Source organism: Dromiciops gliroides, chromosome 3, assembly GCF_019393635.1.
Source record: "Dromiciops gliroides isolate mDroGli1 chromosome 3, mDroGli1.pri, whole genome shotgun sequence".
In the NCBI taxonomy this organism is placed as follows: Eukaryota; Metazoa; Chordata; class Mammalia; order Microbiotheria; family Microbiotheriidae; genus Dromiciops; species Dromiciops gliroides.
This window is the reverse complement of record NC_057863.1, coordinates 492,434,575-492,460,809: the sequence shown is the minus strand read 5'-3', so window position 1 is coordinate 492,460,809 and position 26,235 is coordinate 492,434,575. Positions and strand designations below refer to the sequence as shown.

The 26,235-nt window shown below is 42.9% G+C and overlaps 1 protein-coding gene and 2 pseudogenes across 1 annotated transcript; 1 reads left to right on the top strand and 2 right to left on the bottom strand.

Annotated features, from left to right (window-relative positions):
• The window catches only part of LOC122747821, a 94,475-nt pseudogene extending 77,165 nt beyond the window's left edge, over positions 1-17,310 (top strand).
• A 638-nt stretch (positions 17,311-17,948) lies between these two features.
• Positions 17,949-18,455, bottom strand: LOC122749180 (40S ribosomal protein S23-like). Its single transcript, XM_043995399.1, has one exon. The coding sequence runs from the start codon at positions 18,431-18,433 to the stop codon at positions 18,002-18,004; it is 432 nt and encodes a 143-aa protein (XP_043851334.1). The 5' UTR covers positions 18,434-18,455; the 3' UTR covers positions 17,949-18,001.
• Positions 18,456-21,733: 3,278 nt separating this feature from the next.
• Positions 21,734-22,636, bottom strand: LOC122747820 (annotated as a pseudogene).
• Between the last annotated feature and the right edge of the window lie 3,599 nt (positions 22,637-26,235).

Below are 26,235 nucleotides of genomic sequence, written 5' to 3'. Positions count from 1 at the left end.
TAGGTGGCACAGTGGATAGAGCACCGGCCCTGAAATCAGGAGTACCTGAGTTCAAATCTGGTCTCAGACACTTAACACTTACTAGCTGTGTGAACCTGGGCAAGTCACTTAACTCCAATTGCCTCACTAAAAAAAAAAAAGAAAGAAAAAAATATTCTCTCTTGGAGAAGTATTATTTCTCTAAGCAGTGTACTGTAGTAAAAATGACACTATATGGGGAGTCTGGATGTCTATTCTGGTCTGTGAGTGAGGTTTTCCCCACCCCTTAAATATCAGTGATTTAACTGTTGTAATAATCAGTGTTATGTGAGACAAGTGATGATTAAGTATTCTATAGTCTCTTTAGTTAGTCAGTGTGGATATTATAACACTTGTTCTTTATGTGTTCAGAATAATCTTTAGTGGCTTAAGTTAACGCAGTACTTAATTTGACTGGACTGGACCTTTGTCTCTCTCCATTGTGGTTACATGTTCAACAAAGAGTCATACCAGCTTAGTTGTACTGTCCCTTTTTAAAAGGTGCATTGTGGTCAACCACAACACTAGAAATAGTGTCCTCTAAGCTGAAGGAACCAATCAACATTGAGACTCAGGATCATAGCATTTTGTGACACAATATGTGACACAGTCTGGGCCAGATCAGTGAGCTGGCTGAGTGCCAGTTACATTTGGTGATTCCGTCACTGTCACTAAATGCTCATGTGTATGATTTATTTGTTGGTGACTGGTTTCAATGTACTCTTTCTGTACCATCTGTGATATGCTCTGAGGGTGCAATGGGAAGAGCCTGTAGGGTTATAAAACTACTGGGATTCCTATACTCTGGGTCTTTGGGTCCTAGACCTGAGACTGGCTTTATTGTGAGACAGGATCCCTCTCTCAATAAACCTATTTTCTACAGCTTGGAGACTTCGCTGTTTCTTTTTCTTTGTCAGATTTAGAAATTTTCACAACAGGTACAAGATCCATATCTGGAGTATTCTATCCTATTATGACCATCACTAAAGTAGGAAACTGACCTTGTTGGAACATACTCAGAGAAGGACAACCAGTATGGAGAAAACTGGAGACCAAGAAATAAAAGGGTTGATTGAAAGAACTGGGGGTGTTTAGTTCAGAGAAAACATGGGGTAGGGAAGGCATGAGTATGGTTTCAAGTGTTTGAAGGGCTATCCTGTGGAAAGAAGATTGGATCCATCATTCATGACACTGTAGGGCCAAAATATGAGCCACTTAGAGATGTTCCAGAGAGATAGATTAGGCTTCATGTAAAGACATACTTCTATATTAACAGATCTGGCCAAAAGTGGAATGGATGGACTGGCTTGGAAAGTAGTGGATTCTAGCTCACTGCAAGTCTTCAGTCACTAGGTGGATGTGAGATGTTATTGAGGGCATTATTGTTTTGGAATGAATTGGATAAGATGGCCTCCAAGCCTTCCTTCCAATTCTGTGATTCACCTTTATGGGCTCTCTTAATCTGTACTAAATTAAGGATTTTGGATGAGATAATTTCTGAAGTCCTTTCTAGTTCCACAATTTTTCTATCAATAATTAACCTTTATGATTAAATTAATCAAATTTTAAAAAAATTACAAAATTATTCTGAGATATCAGTACATTTAGACCCACCTTTGCATTCATTTATTATTTCAAGAAATAGTTATTAAAAGCTTGCCGTTACTATATTAAGACTGTGTTCAGTTCTGAGGCTTAGTGTGCTACAATAATAAAGCAGTCCCTGTCCTCAAGAAATATATAATGATGTAGCAAAGGTGATAAGACATGTACTTAAGGATTAATAATACAATGTAAGATATAATAATTGCCTAATTAGCAAAAATAAGGGACCATACACTTGAGTTTGACCTTGAACGATGCATAGTATTTTGATGGTTGGAAATAGAAGAAGAGTTGCTGGCCAAATATGCCCATTTCTTAGGTCTGAGGACTTGAGGAAGATGATGAGAGAGAGCTTGTTGAGTTGAATGTAAACCAGGATGGAAAGAGCTGATGCATATCTTTTGGGAACTTTTGTTACTTTTTAGACTCAAATTCTATCCTAGGTTCTCCTTTTGCTTTTACCCTTCTGTAGAAATGGTGAGGAATGTGTCCTTTATCATCAAAAAGGGTTTCTCCATCAACCTCTACATGTTTCATGGAGGAACCAACTTTGGTTTCATGAATGGGGCCATACATTTTGGTCAATACGAAGCTGTTGTCACCAGCTATGGTAAGTGATTACTAATGATCTCTCCCTTTCCCTTCCTCACTTCTACGTTTACAGCCTTGTGACTTGTTTGTCTCAAAAGTGCCATTGTAGAATGGGAGTGGAATTAAGGCCTTTTTACTCCCTACCCCTCTTTTTTTTTTGGTGAGGCAATTGGAGTTAAGTGACTTGCCCAGGGTCACACAGCTAGTAAGTGTTAAGTGTCTGAGGCCAGATTTGAACTCAGGTCCTTCTGAATCCAGGGCCGGTGCTCTATCCACTGTGCCACCTAGCTGCCCCCTCCCTACCCCTCTTACTGGGATTTTGTGGTGGAGCTTGGTAGCAGATAGTGAATAGCCTGGGCTATTTGTAACTTTACAGGCAGAACAACAAATAGTGCTTCATGATGCATCTGTTGCCCAAATTTCTGAACTTGAATCAATAGATCTATAAGAACTTATTAAATACCTACAATATGCCAGGCATTGTCCTAGATGCTAGGATACAGAGACAAAAACGATAGCCCTTGCCCTCAGGGAACTAATAGTCTATTTGAATAACTGCTACAAGTGAAGCATCCCTCTGGGCCACCCTTGCATTGGAATTCTCAGATTAGGCCCCCAGAAAGTGGTTGCTACTGACACAGGCTCTAGGCTACCATGTGGGCTTGCTAGTCCTGACCTGATGCAACTGTAGCAAATACATTAAAAGGGGGCATAGTGAGAACAGTATCTACAGAACATTCCCATGAACTCCCCCCAGAAACCTGAAGTATATGCTCCCCAAAATATGCATAGCATGTTTAGTAAGAGTGGGCACAAACTGAGTGAATATATAATGGTACTAAGACACCCATATAGGTGATCTATGTGGCTAAGCCTGCCCATGTCTCAGGAACTATTGGGTTTGATAGCTTTCCCCTATTTACAAAGTCCTTAGTCATCTGGGCCCTTTTCTGGATGGGGATGTCTCTTGGAGAGTTAGACCCTATGGTTTATGGGGCTGGGGATGAAAGGCATATACCCTCTTCCCCCCTACAGGGTTTCCATTCCACAAAGCATTCCTGGCCTGGCCTGACTAGAAATGCCTAATAGCAGACTGTTGGCAGCCTTTGCTGTTTAAAACCCTCCAGGGGCTGGACTCAATTTTTAGCCCACCCAATGGCATTGTCCCTTCTGATTCAAACAGAGAAAAGCCCATCCATACTTCTAAATAGATAACATGGTGTTAACACTGCATGGCATCATCACTTTCCAACAGCAACAGCAGTAGGACAGAGGTGCTGAAAGGCATTTCTATTAACTTGTAGAGTCAGAGAGAGAAGCCAGAACCAGGGGAAAAGAAAAATATCATCTAGTTAAGAAAGGGAAGGTTTGTTGAACTCAGCAGCTCTTGGGGCTGGCCTCTCTTTGCAGCTCAGCTCTCAACTGTCAGTTCTCTCTTGGGTCCACAGACAGCTCTAGGTTTTCAGCTAGAGATTTGTAAACTCTTTGTGGGCGGGGACTGGTGCCTTCCTTATTTGATTATGAGCTCCCAGTAACGGGCAGGTAAAGTGTCTCTCCTGTCTTCTCTTCACAGTATTTATTCTCCTCACAGTCCAGGGTTTGATACACCAAGATTGTATTTGTTACTGGACACTAACAGTCTGATTAAAGAAAGACACAAAGCGGGGCAGCTAGATGGCACAGTGGATAAAGCACCAGCCCTGGATTCAGGAGTACCTGAGTTCAAATCCAGCCTCAGACACTTAACACTTACTAGCTCTGTGGCCCTGGGCAAGTCACTTAACCCCAATTGCCTTACCAAAAAAAGTATGATAACTCTTCTTCTAGAACCAGTATATAATGAGGGACATTAGAGTAGGTACAACTATCACTGAAAAAGATAGCAAGATTTGCATTGTTTTCTAGAGGAAGCCAGGTTTCTGAAGGTGGCTTTAATTTGCAGACAATTGGTAAACTGGCCCTTCTAGGAGCATATCTCAAGGTTTGTTCCCAAACTGGCCCCAACAAGGAGCCTGCTTCTTGATCTAAGGATTTCTTTTCCTTTGTTCTATAGCAAATCATGGCCCTGGAGAAGTGCCCACTTGTGTATCTTTGGTTTCTTGCAGACTATGACGCCATACTGACAGAGGCTGGAGATTCCATGCCCAAATTCTTCAAGCTGCGGAAGTTCTTCAGCACCATCACAGGTATCTGGTACCTACTGAACTCTGAAGCCTGCCTGCATCTTGGTCCAGCTTCATAGATTAAACTCCACCGGGTCGCATGCAGCTCCTCAGACAGTTTCTACACTTAGGCAGAAGTGTGAGGGATGGGCTTAAGTGACAGATGGTCCTCTTCCAGGGCAGCGGGCCTTCCTGTGACCAGTCTCAGGGACTTGTGACTACTAAGGGAGCCTCACACAGGGATCACCTATGAATGCAAAGTGACTCTACCTGGAATTCCACAGGTCTGTCCCAGGAATGGGCCCAGTATTCCTGTTGACACTATAATAAGGGCATATTGCATAACCATGTGAAAAATGGGGATGGGAATGGAGGGAAAAGAGGCCACATCACAGATTACTGGGATGTTCCTTCTGTTTGCTTGTATTTCAGAGAAGCCCTTGCCTCGTTTACCTGCCCTAAAAGCTAAGGCCAAATATAGTGCTGTGAGGCCATCACACCACATGTCATTGTGGGATGTCCTAGAGCACCTGGACAAGGTAGGTGTTTCCTGGACAAAAGACTAGGAAATGACTGGTTGTGAGAAGAAAGAGGAGGGGTGGGCTTAGATCAGAAAGCACAGAATGTCTCAGAGAGGGAGGCCTGGGAGTAGGAAAGGCTCTATCCTTGAAACATATCTGTGAGCTCTAATTCAGGCCAGGGCTGGCAGCAGGAAGGAAGACTAAACTTGTAGGGGAGGTGAGTGGTAGGGCAGGATGTGGGGGCTACCCCTTCTTTTGGCCCAGATGATGTCATGGGCACTTATCTGAAGAAGTTTGAGGGCATTATAGCATAGGAGAAAAATCCTGGGAGTCCTGAAACCTATGTTTATTCCTGATGCCAGGGATAACTTGTATTACCTTAGGTAAATCATTTCAATTCTCTGGACTTCAATTTTCTCATGAGTGAAATGACAATACCTGCCCCAGTCCTGTTACAGAGAGGAAGAGCACTTCATTAAAAATAGTAAAATCGCTTTGACAAAATGATCTGGCATTTCTGTGACATTTTAAGGTTTTACAAAGTGCTTTCCCTAACGACGGTCCTGTGAGGTATGTCAAGGCAACACAAATATTCTTATTTTATAAGTGAGGAAGCCAAGCTCAGAGAGGTTAGAGAACAACGTACACAGCTAAGAAGTCTCAGTCCTGGCAGGCTAGGTTTATACCCCCAAGGCCGGTACTTTTCTCACTGGGCTGTGCTGCCTTTTGAATAATTAAAAGTCACATGTTCATGCCACTTTTTACTTTCTTCCCAATAACCTTAGGAAACCTTGTGACTTGCCCACGGTCACACATTTACTATTAAATGGTAGAAGCAGGATTTGAACCCAACTGTTCTTGGTCCACAGTGTTGTATTTATTCCCAGCTACCCTCTTCATGCCTTTGTACAGGCTGTCTCCTATGCCTGGAATGCTCTTCCCCCCTCACCTCCATCTCTTAGCTTCTGTGGCTTTAGCTCAAACCCCACCTTCTTCAGGAGGCCTTTCCCAGTTTCCCCGTTGCTAGAGCCTTCACCTCTGAGATTATTTTTCATCTACTCTCTACACATTATCTCCCCCATTAGAATCTAAGTTCCTTGCCAAGGACCAAGCTTGTTCTTTTTGTTTGTCTGTTTGTGTCCTCAGTACTTAGCACATTGCCAAGCTCACAGTAAATTCTTTTTTTAAATAAAAGTATTTTATTATTTTCCAGGTACATGTAAGGATAGTTTTCAACATTTGTTTTCATTGGATTTTTAGTTCCAAATTTTTCTCCCACCCTTCCCTCCCTCCCTCCTCCCCAAGACAGAAAGTCTGATATGGGTTTTATATATATATATATATATATATATATATATATATATATATATACAATCACATTAAACATATTTCTGCATTAGTCATATTGTGAAAGAAGAATCAGAGCACAAGGGACAAACCTCAAAAAAGAAGAAAAAAAACCGACACAAAAGTAGAAACAGTAAGGTTCAATCTGCATCCATATTCCACAGTTCTTTGTTCTGGGTGTTGAGAACATTTTCTATCATGAGTTCTTTGAAGCTGTTTTGGATCATTGCACTGCTGAGAGGAGCCAAGTCTATCACCATTGTTCATCACACAATGTTGCTGTTCACACAGTAAATTCTTAATAAATCATTACTGACTGATCAACTCTCCTCACAGGCAAATAATAATTGCTGTTATTAATATCCCATTCCTAGTGACCACATCCCCCAATGACCCTTGGGAGCTTGGAAAGGTATGAGAGGGCCAAGAGGAAGCAAGTCCTATGAACTCTTAAGTCTCACCCTCTTTGGTCTCCCTAACAGCCAAATGAGTCTGATAAGCCAATCAGCACGGAGAATCTGCCTGTGAACAATGGTAACGGACAGTCCTATGGGTACATACTATATGAGACTTTGGTTTCCTCAGGAGGCACTCTCTTCTCTCAGGACAAGGTTCGGGACAAGGCCCATGTTTGTGCCGACAGGCTTGGCAGAGAGATAGCTGCCACTCACTAAGAGCCTTTCTTTGCAGTTCGGGTAAGATTGTATACTGCTACCAAATCTTTGTTTACCCAGATCTTTGTCCAGCCAAAGAGTTACTGCTCCTAGACTCTTTCTTTCTAGATCTTATTCTTTAGCTTCTTCCTCTGACCATTGATTCACCATGACACTCTTTAGTGGGAAACCCCACTGAGCACCATGGGAGAATGACCTCATACACTCTGATTTTGTGCTTATACAAAAAAATCGGCAGTCTTGCCAATTCACATGCAGTCTCTGGTCACCTACAACTTTCTTCCTTCTTTATTGCTATTCTAAGGCATGTTTGCCACATTCTTTCCTTAGAAGGAATAATTCTATTCCTTTCACTTCTGAGAACTTTATTGATACTTTTCCTTCTCTCCTTCTCAGGTATTTGTGGACATGAAATTCCTGGGATACCTAGACCAATACTATCAGCAGCTGTTCATTCCTCATAGTAAGGTCTGTAATTTTAGGATCCATATACTGTAATTTCTAATCTCAGTTTTTTACCTGGATGCTAGATTTATCCCAAATATTCCCCATCCTCATGATAAAATAAATCTTCTGTAGCCCCAAGCAGTCAAAAGGGGTTAGGGAGTGCTGCTGTTGTAGCCTTTCTCAGTCTGAGGGTTACATATTCCATATATATATATGTGTGTGTGTGTGTGTGTGTGTGTGTGTGTGTGTGTGTGTGTGTGTGTGTGTGTATTTTCCCCCTGAGGTTTCAAGACTTTTCCCCTTGAATGCTCTTCTTAAGACATTAGGTTAGCAGCCCTCAGTGGAGGGGGTGGGGATCTCCAGAAAAATCTGAATGACAGAACTGGAGAGGTAGAAGGAGCTTCTGTGACCATCTGGTCCAGACTGTACAAGAAGGAGTCGTTACTGTAACAAACCTAGCAAGTGGCTGCCCAGCTTCTTCTACAAGAGAACTTCCAAGAAGGGGCAGCCCATGGTATCTCAGAACAGGCTAGCTCCCCAACATCACACCTGCATTCTCTTGTTTTCAATTGCCACCAATGCTTCTGGTTCTGACTTCTGGGACTAAATAGAATGAGTCTAATCCTCTCCTAAGTGACAGCCAGCCTTTCAAATACCTGAACTCAGCTACCATGTACCCCCTGAATCTTCTCTGCTCCAGGCTAAATAGGATCAATTCCTTCAACGGATCCTCAACTGTCATTAATTAATAAGGTCTTCCACCATCCGGGTTACTGTCCTCTGGTCACTCTGTAACTTATTGGTGTCCTTAAACCTTGGTACCCCAACTTAACAAAGTATCCCAGATGATGTCTGACAAGAACAGAGTCCAGTGGGTTTATAGCTTCCCTATTTCTGGGAGCTATCTATACCTCTCCTGATGTAGCCCAAGGTGGCATTTCTGGATGCCCCATCACACTGTTGACTCATTTTAAACTTGCAATCCACTAAAACCCCTAGATCCTTTTCAGAATAATGCAAATTCATAGAGTTGCTTTGAACTGCTTTTTTTTTTGGCATGAAAGTGCAAGACTTTGCATTTATCCCTACTAAATTATATCTTATTAGATTCAAGCCCAATGCTCTAGCCTGATCCTTTTGGATCCTGCCTCTATTATCCAGTATGTTAGCTAACCTTTGATGCACATATCATCTAAACCCATATCCAAGGCATTGATAAAAATGTTAAATAACCCATGACCAATTAGAGATCCCTAGGTCTCTCTACTGAAGGTTTCTTGCCATGTTGACCATTAATGTCCCTCCAGCTTGTTCTGGATCCATCTGGTTATATTATCATCTAATCCACATCACTACATCTTCTCCATAAGAATAGCATGAAATCTTTCATCAAAGGTTTAACTAAAGTCTAGGTGAGTTATATCTACAATATTCCTCTAATTTACTAGTTTAGTAATCCTGCCAAGAAAGGAAGCACTGCTAGTCCCTCATGATTATATTCTTGATGAAACCCTTAATCACCATTTCTCTTTCTAGATATTCACCCACCATCTCTTTCATGAGCCTTTCCAGAACTGTCAAAGGGATTAAAGTCAAGCTTACTTGCCCTATAGTTTGTAGACTCTGTTCTCGCCCCCTTTAAAACAATTAGCATAATATTTCCTCTTTGGGAATCCTTTAGTTCCTCTCCTGTTTTCCATGATCTTTCAGCTATTACTCAGGTAGTTCAGCAATCACATCCTCTAGTTCTTTTAGCACCTGAGAATATAGTTCATCTGACTCAGGTGACTTGAGTTCATCAAGGACTGCTAAGTATTTTCTTTCCTCGGTTATCTTGGGTATTAATTCCCTGTTAGTCATTTTTGTCTTCTCATTCCCCAAGAAGAGTACCTGATTCTGCCCAGATTAAGAATAACACAAGGGAGGTGTGGAGTGTTGTGTTACATTGTGGTCTCCACATTGGAGGAAAGGCATTGATGAGCTACAGAGTCATCCAGGGAACACCCCCAATGGTGAAACTCCTTGAGTCTTTGCCACGTGAGGCTTGCTTGAAGGAAGTGGGTATATTTAACCTGGAGAAGAAAAGTCTCAGGGAGAACATATAAGCATATCTTCAGGTACCTGAAAGGATGGATTAGATGTGTTCTGTTTGTCCCAAGAGGGAAGAATTGTTCCAAGAGGAGCAATTCTTAGCTTGGGGTCATCTGGAAGTGAAGTGGATGCCTTGGGATAGAGCCTTGATGTAAAGGTTTTGAAAAATCACTTGAATGTGTTGTAGTGGGGACTGGTTTGAGGTATGGGTTGGATTAAATGGCCACTGATGTCCCTACGAGCTCTCAGATTGCATGATTCTGTAAAGAGCAGAGAGATAAGTTGCTGTGTAGAGACCAGTGAACCCCCACCAATGAGGGCCTACACTCGGTGTTGTTCTGCTATGAGTCAATGGGGTTTGGTGCACTGTCCTCAGGCCCAGTGGTCAGGAGGCACGTGTTCACTGAAAAAGTGTTCAGTGTTCAGTGTGGCCTCACTAAAGATAGAGTGTCCAGGCTGTCACCGTGGATTCTTGTGTCCCTTTCAGGTCATACAAAAGCTGAGTATCCTGGTAGAGAATCGTGGACGAGTCAACTTTGGGCTAAACCTAGATGATCAGTGTAAAGGTGGGTTCTATGAAATACTGAGACAGGAGCTGAGAAGCCAAGAATTCAATTAAAGAAATATTGGTTAAGCTTCTATAGTTATCCCTTCAATATCACAAGAATTACAGAGGCGATGCCCCTAGGATCTGAAAAATCCACGTAAAAGTTTTGGCTCTCCCTTTGTACCAGAGAAGAAGTATGAATTTTTTTTCTTTTTCTTTTATGGGGTGTTTACAGTACCTTATTGTAAAATTGAGGTTATTTGGTCATAGGCTCTGTGTTGTCTGCTGGCTTTTGCACGTTGTCTGTAGCTTCCGTAAAACTCCCCCAAAATTCCCATTTAATTTTTTTATGCTGACTCATGATATATTGAAACTGCAACAGGGAAAGTTGTAATGTGGAAGGGATAATTGTAATACATACTAAACAGTGAGTGTGCTAGGTGCTGGGGGATACAATGACCAAAAAAAAGGGCTTAAATTCTGCTGAGGAGAGAGGTAGGCAGAAGGGGATGTATGCATAAATAAGTACAATAAGAGGTAAGGTGTGATGGGGGAAAGGGGAGAAATTGAGACAGGGTCTCTTGTCGACTCAGTGGGATGGAGATCATAACTATGAAACTCCATCGATGCTCTGGCTTCAGGGAAGGGCTGGTCCAGGGCTTATCATCTGAGAGGGCTGTTTGGAGAAAGAAAGATTCTGGTGCCACCTTGTCCCATAGGGCCTATGGAATATTGCAGGCCATGGTCCTCAGGGATAGCAGCGGGCTTGGGGCTAGGCGAAGAAAGATAGAATCTAGGACCAAGGACAGAGGTCTCCAAGACCTGAAGGGTATAGCTGGATAATTCTGTGAAGGCAGATGCAGTGTATAGGAACCAATAGGAATGATTGATATTTAGGGGCTTTGAACTTAGTCTGAGAATCAGTGTCATTGTAATTTCACAAGTCAAGAAATTAGGTCAGCAAAATGTATCTAGAGAGCAGAGATGCAATCGTGGTCTATGACAAATAGCCAAAGTTAGTGACCAGAATAAAAAGGAAGGAAGATCAAAGGAAGGTTTTTGAGAAAGTTGGATAGCCCAGGGGCATTTTGCTTCATTCAGATAGTAATAACTCATCTTTACATAGCATTCTGAGGCTTGAATTATCTTTCCAATTTTGACAATCCACAGAGGTAAGTACTGTATTTGTTCTTCCTTTTTGTGGGGGCTTGACCCTGTGATTTTGTTAGTGTGAGTAACTCCCACTGTGGAAGGCAGTTCAACCCCTCTTCTGCAACTCTAAGCTTTGGAGCATCGGTGTTAAAGTCAAATAGATGTGGATCCCTGTGGGCCACACGATGACTTTGAAAACTACACATTAACATTATCTATGTTTTATTTTAATTAACTTTGTTAAACATTTCCCAATTTCACTTTAATCCAGTTCAAGCTACCCCTTGGGAGTGCTGAGTGCTGAGTGCTGCCTACAGGCTGCAAGTTTGACATCTCTGTTTTTGAAAGTTGCCTGAGCACAGTGAGAATTTAAGTTACTTTTCCATGGTTAAACACCCAGTATGTGTCAGAAATAGGACTTGAGGGGCGGCTAGGTGGTGCAATGGATAGAGCACCGGCCCTGGAGTCAGGAGTACCTGGGTTTAAATCCGGCCTCAGACACTTAACACTTACTAGCTGTGTGACCCTGGGAAAGTCACTTAACCCAAATTGCCTCACTAAAAAAAAAGAAAAGAAAAGAAATAGGACTTGAACCCAGGCCATCCTCTTATCCATTATACCTTACTGCTTTTTCCATATTTCACAGAAGAGGAAACTGAGAAAGTACTTGACATAGAGTGAAGAAAGCACCAAATTACAGAGAACTGAGAAGTGAGAAGGTTCAGGGCTTGAGAATAGATGACTCTTTTTAGAAGTTGAGCAATGAAAGAAAGGAGAGATAGATTACTAGAAACTGGGAGGGTAGTGGGTCAAGGAAAGGATTTTGTTTTAATTTTTAATTTTTTTTTTTGTGGGCAGTGAGGGTTAAGTGACTTACCCAGGATCACACAGTTAGTAAGTGTCAAGTGTCTAAGGCTGGATTTGAACTCAGGTCCTCTTGAATACAGGGCCAGTGCTTTATCTACTGCATCACCTAACTACCCCCAAGGATTTTGTTTTTGTCTATGTTTTTGGGATAGGAGGGACTGGAGTAGGTTCATAGGCAGAGGGAAGGGAGTTTATGGAGATGAAAAAGAGTGAGGTTGAGGCAGAGAGGGTAATGATGGATCCGCAAAGTCAAAATTCAGTTAAACAAATATTTATTCCTTCTATGTGCCATCCAATTCAGTTCTGAATTCTCTTCTTCTCCCTCCCCCACCCACTGGGAAGCAAGAAAAACAAAACCCCTTACAATAAGTATAGTCATGCAAAATAAATTCCTGCATTAATCATGCCCAAGAAAACCCTCAAATGAATAAAAAGAAGGGAAGAGTAGAAAATATGCTCCAGTCTGCACTCTTTGAGTTCATCCTCTTTCTGTCTGGAAGGCATGGTTCATCATGAGTTCTTTGGAACAGTGGTTGGTTATTGTGTTAATCAGAGTTCTTAAGTCATTTTGAGGTTGTCTGCCTTTACAATATTGTTGCTACTGTTGCTATTTACAATATTGTAGAAATTGTTCTAATTGTTCTGCTCATTTTCATTCTGCATTAGCTCATACAAGCCTTCCCAGGTTTATTTTTTTTTTCTGAAACTATCTCCATCATTTCTTTTAGGGCAAGAGCCATACATCATGCTCATATACCATAACTTGTTCAGCCATCCCCAACAATTGATGGGCATTGCCTTGTTTTCTAATTCTTTGCCACTATGAAAAGAGCTGCTGTAAATATTTTTTGCATAAATGGACATTCCCCCTTTCTTTGATATCATTAGGGCAGAGTGGTATTGCTGGGTCAAAGGGTTTGCCCAGTTTAATAGCTTTGGGGACAAAGTACCAATTTTTTTCCCCAAACTAGTTAGACTAGTTCACAGCAAATATAACATATGCACAGATAAGTAAATACAAGAAATGTGAGGAGGGCGAGAACACTAACTGGGGGAAGCCAGAAAAGGCTTTCCATAGGACTTGGAACCTGAGCTGAATCTTAAAGGAAATGAGAGATAAAGGAGAGGAGATTCCTTGCAAAGGGCAGCATCACCTGGGCAAAAGCACAAAAGTAGGAGATGGAATGCGGAGTGTCCGAGGAAATAGGAAGAAGATGGGATTTGTTGTTCTTGCTCGCCTGGTAAGCTCTAGACTGCTGCTCTAGCTGCACAGAAGACAGTGGGGCTATGACTGGAGCCTGCAAGAGCTGAGTTTTTGTTGTTGTTGTTGTTTGTGTTTTTTTCAGGTCACACAGCTAGTAAGTGTCAAGTGTCTGAGGCTGGATTTGAACTTGGGTTCTCCTGAATCTAAAGCTTCACTAGGTTCCTGCCTCCCTATGGAACAGAGGAAGCTTCTTAAGTCAGGTCAGGTAGTATACTAGAATGTGCAAGAGACCAGGAACCTTCAGGAGAGGGGCTGTTCACATGACAAGCAGGCCTGAAAGTCTCTGCCCCAGTTTTTGTCTTGCTCCCCCAGACCTTTGGTATAAGATGATAAAGGTAGATAGGGCCGACTCTCCTCTTGTGCCCTGTTTTTTTAAAAAGTGTAACTTTTTCCCAATAATAAGTTTTGACAAAATGACCTCTTGTCCTTTTTTATTGGGTTATTATTAGGTTGTTCAATCAAGAGAATTCCTTAGATGGAATGTATGTTGTCTTCAGGTGGGGGTCAAGTGGTCCTAGCAAGAGAGATGTGGGAGCAGATTGGTCATTATACTTCTCTCTTCTGCTTCCTGATTTCTCCTCTCCTTCATATGTCATGTATCTAATGACTTCATAGAACCATTTGGCTTCCCAGAACCCCCACTATGGTGCTTTAAGCAGGCCTCTTTCCATTCAAGTATCCCATTCTTCACAATTATGTCTCCTTCTGTCAAAATTCCTATTCTCTCAGTGAGACCAATCTTAGGTATGTGGTATAGGAGAAAAGTAATTTGCTTAACGCACAATAAAGTATGAATGATTTATGGACTTACTCTCCATTAACCCTTCTCAGCAGTTAACACAAATGAATCTTTAGTCAATGGAATGCCAATTAGAAATTGTGATAGAAATAACTTTAGGCAGGAGGTATCTTTTGAGATTTGTCAGAAAAGTGAAAATTTCCAGCAGTCTGGAAGACCCTTCAGTTACAGGAATCCAAGACTCTGATGAGAATTCAGAGTATCTTTCTGCATTTCAAGAATCCCCTTCATATTGTGCTCTACCCATTTGCCCTTTCTCCAGTTGTCTCCTGAAATTCTCTCCTGATACCAGCTTCTGTAACCTCTCTCTTCCCAGTTCTAATCCTTATCCAATTATTTTCTTCTTTTGGGAGGTTAAGCAATAACCATCACCTCCACTTATACACCTAGATAGTCCATGAAAAGGAAATTACCTCCTACAGCCAGTATCCACCTCTGTGCTTTTTTTGTCCTGAGCATGTGAACTTGCACTATCAGTTGAAAATGCTCTCTTCCCTCCCTTCATCTTCCAGGATTAATTGGTGACATCCATCTGAACTATTCACCCCTGAGGAAGTTCAAAATCTACAGCTTGGAGATGAAAGTGAACTTCTTCCAAAGGTGGGTTCCTGTCTCCCAGCTGAGCACGAGTGATTCTGAGATCATACATTTATACCTCCAAAAGACTGTAGAGCTCTTGTAAGCCAAACCACTTATTTTACCCTAGAAGGGTCTAAGATTCAAAGCAGCATGATGACTTGAGTAAGATCACATAGCTGGTTAGTGGCAAACCTGGGACTTGAACCCATGTTTCTTGGTTTCTAGGCTGGCTTTTTCTCATACTGTGTCTCACTCTTGAACTGGTGTTATAGCTGGGAAGCTGATAACCTGGAGGGGAGAAGGACCTGATTTTGAAGTTAATACCACAATTGGGACCATGCATGGAGTCAATGTTCTCTCTTCCTTACCTCCCAGTTCTTTTCATAGGCTGCAGTCTATCACGTGGAATCCAATCCAAGATAAAATCTTATTTCCTGCCTTCTTCTGGGGCACTCTGCAGGCTGGACCTTCCCCTTTGGATACTTTTCTAACTCTGGAGGTGAGTGAACTAGATGCTCTGCCCAGGGCCTCTAGCCTCTCACCCCAAAGGAGCCATGTCCCATCCCCATATCCTGTTTCTTTCTATGGTATCCATTAACTCTGAGAGTCTATGTCTTTGGAGGCAGAAAACTCTTTAGTATTCTCTGGCTAGACATTAGCACCCACTGGAGGTCTCTAGGATAAAATGTTTCCTTTCTCCTTAGGAGAGTTGAAAAAGGTAAAGGAAGAATAAATTCATAACTCAACAGTTGCTCAAACATCTGTGAATGGCTGGGAACAATTCTCCAATGTATGATAGCTAGGTGTGGTGGTTCAGTTGTTTCAGTTGTGTCCGACTCTTTGTGACCCCATTTGGGGTTTTCTTGGCAGGGATACTGGAGTGGCTTGCAATTTCCTTCTCCAGCTCATTTTAGAGTTGAGAAAACCGAGGCAAACAGGATTAGCTGATTTGTCCAGGGTCACAAGGCTAGTGTCTGAGGCCAGATTTGAACTCAGGAAGACGAGTCTTTCTGACTCCAGGCCCAGCACTCTATTCACTATGCCATTCATCTGCCCCTGGGTGTGGTGGTACCTGCCTGTGATCTCTTCTCCTGGGGAGGGGGATGCTGGCAAATCTCTTCAGCTGGGGAGTTCCACATTGCAGTGGGCTAAGCCAAGTGGGGTCCACACTAAGTCTGGCATTAATATGGTGAGCCCCTGGAAACCGAGGGCTATCAGACTGCCTAAGGAGGGGAATACTGACCCACTTCTGTGAGCAGGTTAAAGCCCCTTCGCTAGTCACAGAAGGACCAGGGCTGTGAGCAACTCCCGTACTTACAAGCCTGGATGAGCTAGGAAGACCCATCCTTAAAACAATAATGACAACAAAACAAATTGTACATGGGATGAGCTTAGATCATTAGGGTGCTATAGCTAGCATGTAACAGGGAAAAAACAGGCAAGTTATTGCCACACTCAGTGGTGTGTGGAGGGGATATGATGTTCTAACACAGGGCTTCCCATGATTATAGCAGCATTATCACAAAACCTCAAAAAGAGATTAATCTAGCCATGTCTTTCTCTGCTGTCTTCAAGCACTGGGACAGCAGGACAGTGTCCACAAGTGATGTCTTAGCCTGAGCCTAGCTACCCCTAGCAAGGTCCTGGACGAAATAAGGGAGACATTTAAATCACCCCATCATTTATTAAGCTCCTCATAAGTGCAGGGAATTGTGCTTAGGTGCTAAAGACTCACAGATTGAAAAAAATAAAGCCAGCCCCTACGTTCAGGCTTCTGAGGATCCATGTATCTGTATCTCCTGTCTCTTTATTTCTTTATCTTCTGTGATCCTGTCTCCCTGTGATCATGGGTCTGATATCTCAGGGCTGGGTCAAGGGAGTGGTGTTCATCAATGGCTAGAACCTAGGACTCTATTGGAATGTGGGCCCTCAGGAAGCCCTCTACCTCCCGGGTACCTGACTGCACCCTGGAGACAATGAGGTGAGACCCCCCCAACCCCCACACCACTTCATCTTCCTCCAGCCCCACGTTTTCCCCAGTGGCAGGATATAGAAATCTAGAACAAAGCTTCTTAAATTCTTGGTCATGACCCCATATGGTGTCTCATAACTGAATGTGGGGGGTCATGAAAAATTTGGCAACAGTAAAAGGTTCCTGTATACCTATTTTATATATCCCCCATATACCTGGGGTCACGTAAAAATTTCTTGGGCAAAAAGGGGTCATGAGTGGAGAAAGTTTAAGAAGCCCTGATCTAGAGCAAAGGCCCAAGTTGAAATATCTCCAGACAAAGCTCCTTTGTGCTCTGTCCATCACAAGGTGTTTTTTTAATACCACAATCCCCTTATACAGGGTGAAGAACTGCCAGGATCTAGACAAGGGACTGACCCTTACCTAACTCTGAATCCCACTCCATATAAATGAGCACACTCCCTTCTTCTCTCTTTACTCATCTCCCCTCTGCCTGAGACTCAGGTTTACCTTTTAGCTTATGCTCTTCTGCTAGCATAGAGCTATCTTCACCTGTTGTTAATCCTCAGCCCATCTCTCCCTGACAGGTTATCATATTTGAGGAAATGAAGTCCGGTGAGGTCATCGAATGCAAGGATATGCCCTCCTTAGGCAACAGCCATTTCTTCCCCTGAGCAGTCTAGCTCATTATTCAGGAATCTTTGGGTGCAGGGTAGGGTAGGATAGATGTCTTCTTTACAGATTTCCTAATAGGCCTGGCCAGTCATCCCTCTACATTCTACAGAGTGGAAGAATTTTCCCAGGTTCCATCTCTGGGGAGGCTCCTGCCCTACCTGCTCCACCTCATGGCCAGAGGGTCCAGTCAAAGAGGATGAACAACAGGGAGGACTGGTCTGAAGCTTTGATGGCCAATAGCCCCTTCTCTAGCTGTTTATTTTTTATTTTTTATTTTTTATTTTTTTTAGTGAGGCAATTGGGGTTAAGTGACTTGCCCAGGGTCACACAACTAGTAAGTGTTAAGTGTCTGAGGCCGTCTAGCTGGTTTTGTGAGGGAGCGGTTCTCATGTTTACTTTGCTTATTTGGAAGTGGTTGGGAGAAACCTCTATGGAGATTAGTGGTATAAATCAAATCATCCTATGGTGAGCTGCTCTGGGTCACCAGACTAGGAGACCAGGAAGCACGTCAATACTTATTTTAGAAAGGTGAAGCCTTAGGTTTCATTGAAATGTAAATATATTCTTTATTTTTTTTTAGCCATTGCACCAATTCAATTTTAACATACCCAGCTGGGCTCTGCCCTTGTCTTTTTTTTTTTTTTTTGTTACATGAAAACTGTTTACTATGACAAAGACATCATACAATTTTTATGATCTTGGTCTTTCCTTCTTGCCTTTGTACAAGGCCAGAAGAGAAACATTTGCAACTTTCACAACCTTGAAGCGGACTCCAGGAATATCACCAACAGCATGACCTTTTTGACCAAATCCAGCAACCAAAACTTCATCGTTTTCCTCAATAAAGTTCAAGCAACCATCATTGGGAACAAAGGCGGTGATTTTTTTGCCATTCTTAATCAGCTGGACTCTCACACACTTCCTGATGGCAGAATTGGGCTGCTTGGCTTCAACACCAACTTTCTCCAAGACAATCCCTTTTGCATGAGATGCTCCTCCAAATGGGTTGGCCTTCAAGGCTGTGCCCAAATGAGCTTTCTTGTATTGTTTGTCATGCCACTTTTGGTCTCTTCTGTGGCTGCGAAGCTTTCTAGCTGTACGAAGACCTCGGCACTTACCCATGCTGCCGCCGTCCGGGCCGAAGCAAAAGAGAGCTGCCCTTGTCTTAACAGAGAGTATTAAAACCCTATAAGTTAACTCCTAACTTTTAAAGAAGATAAACACCATTCCTGGATTATAGGGTATGTGAAAGGATGAGAATCCTATGGGGCATTCTGCTTTCCCAGATGTCTGGTGTTCCTGGGGCAGACAAGGTTCAGTCTTCTGGACTCAATCTTTCTTCCTACCCCATAAACTCTGGAAAAAGGAGGAGAGATTGTAGAACGGGAGCAGAGAGGCTATATCTGCTTACTGTCTGGGGCGGTTGGGCTCAGCCAGTTTCCATGATCCCTGTTTTTGTAAGTCAGATACACACATATTCAGTTTCAATATAGGTAGTGTTTGTTGGGAGTGGAAATAAATCATAAACGAGGCTATAGCCTCTGTCCTCTGGAAGGAGATGTAGACTCTCAGGAAATGAATTCTGAACCAAAACTTTTCTGCTAGAAGTCTCCACCAGTCTTCCTGACTTCCCTCAACTTCTCAGACACTCAAATCAGTGGAGGTCCTCCCTCCTTCCTACTTTTTGACCCACTAGGGAAGAGGCCAGTCTTAGCCTGTTCTTTCACTTGGGAATTGTTTCTGCCTTCTGTGTTTATGATCACTTATTCTAAGGGTCAAGGTTGGTGAGTTTGTTCTTCTTCTATTGTTTGAATTGCAATAAAATTCAGTGTTTGAGGTTTTCCCTAACTGCCATCCTGTAAATCTTTTAACTTATCAAATGTGTTGTAAAAGGGACCAGTTTGCCTCTGAGGTGCTTTGGAACTTTGAGATTCTGGGATTCATAGACTTAGAACTAGATGAGATCTCAGAAACCACATAGTCCAGTACTTTTAGTTTACTGATGAGGAAATTGAAACCCGAGGACTAAGCATCTGAGGTAATTTGAACCCAGGTCCTCTGGCTGTGGCCAATCCTTTTTCCACTGTACTAGTCATATTAACTTCAATTATGTCAGCAGAGAAAATAGAGTGATATGGGACAGAGATTTTTCTAAGAGTCCAGAGTAATGAGATCTGTCCCCTAGTGATTCGAGGGCAAGGCTTTGACCAGCCTGCAGGTTATCCAGGGCCCTCATTCCTCCTGGCCCGGCTGCCTCCTATTCTGTGTTTTTCTAGGGACTATGTTGCTCATTGGCAGTTCTCCAGGAGAGAAAAGAAGAGAGGGAAAGAAAATGCCATCTGCAATATCTCTCCCGATCAATGGAGAAGGATGAAGCCTTTGGCTACAGAGAGAGAATTCTTGGGTTTTGTGGCATTCAATTCTCTGTCCTGATCCTGCTGTGTGTATTAGCTCACATAGCCATGGGCTCTTGAGCAAAATTCCTTCATAGCTAAGAAATAGCAGGAAAAGCTACAAGAACCTAGTAGGGAGGCCCTGGGGGAAGTCATGGGGGGGGGTAATCTTGGAAACATTAAGTCTGGAAAATGAAGACCTGCAGCTCTAAGGATGGTGAGCTCTACTCATGGGGCTTCTACCCTACCTCTTCTGCCCAGCAGCAGGGATGGAGAACAGCCATCTCTCAACTACTTACCTCATGGATCATTTATGGTATGCAGCTAGGTGGTGCAGTGGGTAGAGTGCTGGGCCAGGAGTCAGGAAGACTCCTCTTCCTGAGTTCAATCTGGTCTCAGACACTTACTAGCTGTGTGACCCTGGACAAGTCACTTCATCCTGTTTGCCTCAGTTTCCTTATTTGTAAAACAATGAGCCAGAAAATAAAATGGCAAACCACTCCAGTATCTCTTCCAAGAAAACCTCAAATGGGGTCATGAAGAATCAGATACATCGGAGACAAAAACAAAGTAATGCATGCCTTTCTCTCTCAGGCTGCCTCCCCTGTTATTACCTAAAGCAAATGAGCCTCATTATCAGCTAAAGGCAAATGTGATTATAAAAACAACCCTGCTGCAAAAAACAGCTTGGCCCCATGTAGCTCACATGTCCAGCTCTTGGTGTGCTTGTGGCTTCTGGTGTGCTGCTGAACCCCATGTGAGTGATTTTGGGGTTCTATTGCACATAGTCCTCAGAATGTGGATAATCAAGAACTGACTGAGCCTGGAAGAGCTGTTTGGAGAAGCTGGGGAAGGAAGTGGTGCTTCAGGGGACAGAAAGACCCTCAGGCTGAGTCAGTTATGTGTCTCTGAGGCAGGAAAGTCCTGTGTTCTTCCTCCCTGCCTCCCACTTCCCAGACTTAAGGGCAAAGGTGGGTGTTCTGCTGGCTGGAGAAGAATAAAGCAGTTTCTTCAAGCAGAAAGAATTCTGTGGGCTGGTTTTACACAATGGGTATTTCTGAAAAGTTTCATTTATGTTCAATTCTATTAAAAAGGTGGCAAGGGAGCTGGTTCAAAGTTATATACTTTAAGTAAACCCATAGTAAATCTTTGTCAAATAATGGGTTTCTCTTTTATGTAAACTTAAGTTTTCATAAATTGGGCTTGCTTAAAGTGAGATATACTAATCTCTTATTGTAGTAGGAAGATGGGGGACCATGGGCATGAAATGTTGCACATTCTGTCTTGGATTCGGTACGACATTCAGTGAAACATCTACTATTTGTTAGGCACCATTCTAGACTCTGTGAGTACAAAGACAAAAATGAAGCCATCCTTGCTCTTATATTCTATGGGAACTATCATTTTTATTTTTGAAAGTTCATTACACTTTGTAATATTTTGAAACTTGAAACAAGGACACCAAAATTTTTCATATTAACTCAGAAATGTTACTAATCCTAAAGAGAAAATGCACAAAAAATAGTGATGAATTTTTATTCAGTAAGAGTCGCAAGGGGGTGAGAAATAATATTAAGACATTCTTGACAAAGACCAGTTAGACTATTTCAAATATATGGTGTCCAAAGGTTTAAGAAGTACTTTCCTTCATCCTGAATATGCATTTTTTCAGTGGGAAAACCCTCACACTACTAAGAAAGTCAAGATACAGCTCCCATTTCTTCTAATTCTCTTTTGAATTGTGCAGAAATGCTGTGGTCGCTTTATAAATATTGTGGCATATTAAGTTTATCTTGGAATAGGCAGGGACTTCAGCACTTCTGGAGATCCACAATCTCATTAAGGTGACTATTTCCTCCCTTGGTACAGAACACAGCCCAAGCCCCCACCCCCTAGACCTGTTCTGTTCTTATCTGTGTTCTCTCATAGAGGATCTACCAAACATTCTGGAACCTTTCCTCTGGAAGAGGGAGTTTATTTGCCTTGGGGTCTGTGAAACTTGATTTTTTTTAAGCAGGCATGGTTCAGTTTATTCATTGTTTATTAAAAAACCCCACCATCTTATGTAGTTGCCATAGCAGCTGCCTGGGTCCTCTGGACAGACACTTGAGTGAATCTTCACAAGATGGTCAGTGAATTCCTGATAGGGAGACTTAGTAAACACAGTCTCCTTCCACAGGTCTGGGATTAGGTAGCTGTATGTTTTGGAGATGGAATCAAAGGTAGCTTTAGCAAAGTTGCCCAGTGGTAGTACAGCCCCTTGCAGAAGTACAGCAGTCATCAATTCCAGCCATCATCAGGACCTTCTTAGGCACAGGAGCTGAGACAATTCTAGTACCTTGAGACGTGGGGATCAGGTGCACCAAAACTAATCCACAGTGCCCAGTGACCTTGTAGGGCACTGTGTGAGGCTTGCCAATCTTGTTCCCCCAGTAGCCACATCTCACAGGAGCAATGGACAGCTTGGCCAGAATGATAGCACCACGAATAGCTGTGGCTACTTCCTTGGAGCACTCGACACCCAAGCCAACATGGCCATTGTAGTCGCCAATGGCCACAAAAGCCTTGAACCTGGTACGTTGTCCAGCTCTAGTTTGTTTCTGAACAGGCTTGATCTTTAGAACCTCATCCTTCAGTGAAGACCCCAGGAAGAAATCTATGATCTCAGATTCCTTTATGGGAAGGGAGAAAAGATAGATTTCCTCCAAAGACTTGATCTTCATGTCCTTGATGAGGCGGCCCAGCTTGGTGACAGGAACCCACTCCTTATCTTCGGCCTTTTCTCCTCGGCCCCTCGGCCATGGCCCTGGCCTCGACCACGGCCTTGACCTCAACCTTGGCTCCCACTGCCAAAGCCACCAAGGAAGCCCCCTAGGCCTCCCGACTCTGGGGCCCCCAGGGCCTCCAGCTCCTCCTGCAGCACCGGCGTCATTCGCCATTTGGTGTTCGTTAGAAGTAAAAGCTGTGAAACTTGATTTAAAAAAATATTTTGATAACTATATTTCAGTATAATTTGTTTCCTTTGTACACTTATGTATTTTATTTTCTGCATTTCAAATCATTCTTCCGGGAAGGGGTCATTACAGTCTCACACAGATCTGGGATGCAAAGGCGATTACACACCTCTACACGAGACTTTTTAATATTCTGTGGTGAAGACACTGGTTAGCCTAGGCCCTTTCCCCCAGAAGAGAGGGGATGCATATGTATGGGGAAATAGCCAGAATAACCAATAATAATAAAAAGGTGAACCAAAGGGATTTGACTAGTCCCCTGTGTATCTTTCTCTAGCTGCCTCAGGACTGGGGTGTTCCAAGGTGCCTGGGGTCCACTTAACCTTTATTATAGGATCATTACAGAATTGTGGGGCAGCTAGGTGGCACAATGGCTAGAGCACTGGCCCTGAAGTTGGGAGGACCTTAGTTCAAATTTCACCTCAGACACTAGCTGTGTGAACCTGGGCAAGTCACCTAACCCCAATTGCTTTAAACATCCAGGGCCGTTTCCAGTCATCCTAATGTATATCTTGCCCCTGGACCCAGGTGGCTCTGGAGGAGAAAGTGAGGTTAGTGACCTTATACAGTCCTCCCTCAATTAAATCCAGTTTGCTACAAATCATGACATCACACCAAATCCATGGTCCTCTTCAAGGACAGACATCATTATCATTACAGGATTGTAGATTTAGAGCTTGTGGCATCTCTAAAGACCATCTAGTCCAGCTTTTTCATTTTGCAAATGAAGAAATGGAAGCCTAGAAAGATGAAGTGACAGCTCAAGATGGCACAGAAGCAGACTTAGCACTTTTTTTTTTTGGGCAGGGCAATGAGGGTTAAGTGACTTGCCCAAGGCCACACAGCTAGTTAAGTGTCAAGTGTCTGAGGCCGGATTTGAACTCAGGTACTCCTGAATCCAGGGCCAGTGCTTTATCCACTGCACCACCTAGCTGCCCCCTCCTGTATATCATCTTTCAACCTTGGTATTGCTTATCAGAATACCAAGGCTGTGCCCCACAACACCCATTCCGGAGGTGGGAGACAGAGCTGTCCCTCCCCTGGGAAACTTTAAGGATTCCTTGGGGTTTGGGACCCTTAGTTTTCTCGGAGTCCCTCTACATTCCCACAACACAGAGTCTCTCATCAATAAGTGTCTTGAAGCCAGATTTGAATTCAGGTCTTCAAGACTCTAGAACTGGGGCATTATCCACTGCGCCACCTAGCTAGCTGCTCCCAGCACTTTTTATAAAAGCAACCAGCTCCCTTCGTAGTCCTGAACATCCCACTCTGGTCAGTGTGAGGTGCTGGGAGATTGGATCAACTCCTGGATGCACTTCATGGCTACTGTATCAGGGTGAAAGGGTCCCTGGCAGCCATGTCCCAGAGCAGCATATAGCCTCACTGCATTATCGGTTTTAAAGTCAATAAGTTATCACTGTGTAGAGACTATCCCAGTATGAGTTCTGTATTTCTTCCTTAAAGCTACAAGCTTTTGCTACAAGACCAGCCCACTTCCTTTTCTGATCATGCATTTCTCCGATGATCTCTTTTGTGGTATATGATATATTTATGTGACACTTTGTCCATAGAAATCATTGTTGCTAAGAAGGCTTCAGCCTCTTTATCCTCACCATGCATCTATCCATTGTGGACAACCCAAAGGAGTCACTCAAATAACCTTTGGAGATTTGCGATGTTCTGTGACTCACAGTCATATAGCATCACTGGAGGAATATCAGGGTTAATTTTTTTTTTGTAGTGTATCAGCGAGTAGTTGGATATTGCTGAAAGTGCCATGTAACTTCCCAAGTGCAATTCGATCCCTTCCTTCTGTTCCATTCTGGCCCCAGGTCAGTGTCCATTTGCACTGCCTGCCTAGCAGGCATTAAGCACTTAATAAATGCTTGTTGTTGTTAATGGGCTAACTCAGTGGAAAGTAGACTGCTGTAGATGAGTGGTCCATGGATTGTTTGGGAAGGCTTCTTAAGATCTCTCCCAGAGGGGCAGCTAGGTGGCGCAGTGGATAGAGCACCAGCCCTGGAGTCAGGAGGATCTGAGTTCAAATCTGGCCTCAGACACTTAACACTTACTAGCTGTGTGACCCTGGGCAAGTCACTTAACCCCAATTGCCTCACTAAAAAAAAAAAAAAGATCTCTCCCAGAGATCAGTCTTGTCTTCCTCTCAGTACACTTCCTCTTCTTGAGGTACATTGTACAATACTGTTCCAGGAGAGGTTATGAGGGGGCTGCCAGTATTCTCTCATCTAGCCCTCTTTTGAGGTAGGAAAAACTCCTCTGAGGGAGGCTGGGAGCTGGCAGACACGACTTTGACCCAGGGGAGCCTGCACCATACCTTGAATTAGCTAAAAACATTAAGTCCCTACTGTGTGCCAAACACTGTGGTAGTTTCTGGGAATACAAAACCCAAACCCAAACCCAAGCCCAAATTCCCTAAGTTCATAAAAGACCTTATAATTAAGGCACAGGGACATCTGTACTGAGTGGAACTGCTATCCAGGGCTAATGGGAATAGACCACAAAACAGCTGATTTCCATCTAATCCCACTTAACCTTCAGTAAACATCTTGAGTTTTAGAAGTCATTTCTAGGGCTTTATAATTGGAATCAAAGAACTAATTGATTGGCCTTTCAGGCTGATACAACTTTCCAACTACATACCCCTAGTCTGAACAACTTACATTCTCTGTGTAGCTGATTTTTCCTGTGTTGATTGTTAAGTGCTTAAGTGATCTTTTGAGTGACTGTAGATCTTTCTGATAACTGGATACATGGAGTGAGGAGCTGAGAGTGACTCTAAGCTTGCAGACCTGGGTGAGTGAAAGTGTGGTGGTGGCCTTCTAGGGAAGTTTGAAAGAAGGAGTAGGTTGGGGTGAGGACAAGACAATGAGTTCTGTTTTGCGCATGTGAGGTGCTTATGGGATAGGTGGTATGGCAGAATGGAAAGAGAACTAAATTTGAAGTGCTGAACTTGGAGTCAACAGAGCAGAGTTCAAATTCTGATGAACACAACTTGCTTGGCATTGCTTAACCAATTGGTTAATTGCTTAACTTTTCCAGGGCTTGCTTATCTCATCGGTAAAATGAGGGGGTTAGAACAGATCAAATAAAAATATGTGTGTGTATAAAACACTTTGCAAACCTTAAATGATTATATTAATGTTAGTCATTTTTATATATCTTTTAAGATCCTTTCAAGATCTCTGTGGTACTGTGATCTTGTGATGTAATTTGGAATGTCCAATAGACAGTGGGGGTGGGAATGAAGCTTTTTAGTGGGGCTATATCTGGAAATAGAGACCTACTTGTTGGCACAGAGATGACAGTTTTGAATCTCTGGCATTTCACATCCTTCACAGTTTGCCTTGAGCCTACTTTTCCAGGCTTATTACACATTAATTCCTTTTACATCTTCTGTAGCCCAGCATACTTGCAATTCCTTATAAATCTCCCCTTTCTTTTCATAGGCTCCCCCACCCTCCCATGCCTAGCATGCATTCCCTTGTCATTTCCAAAC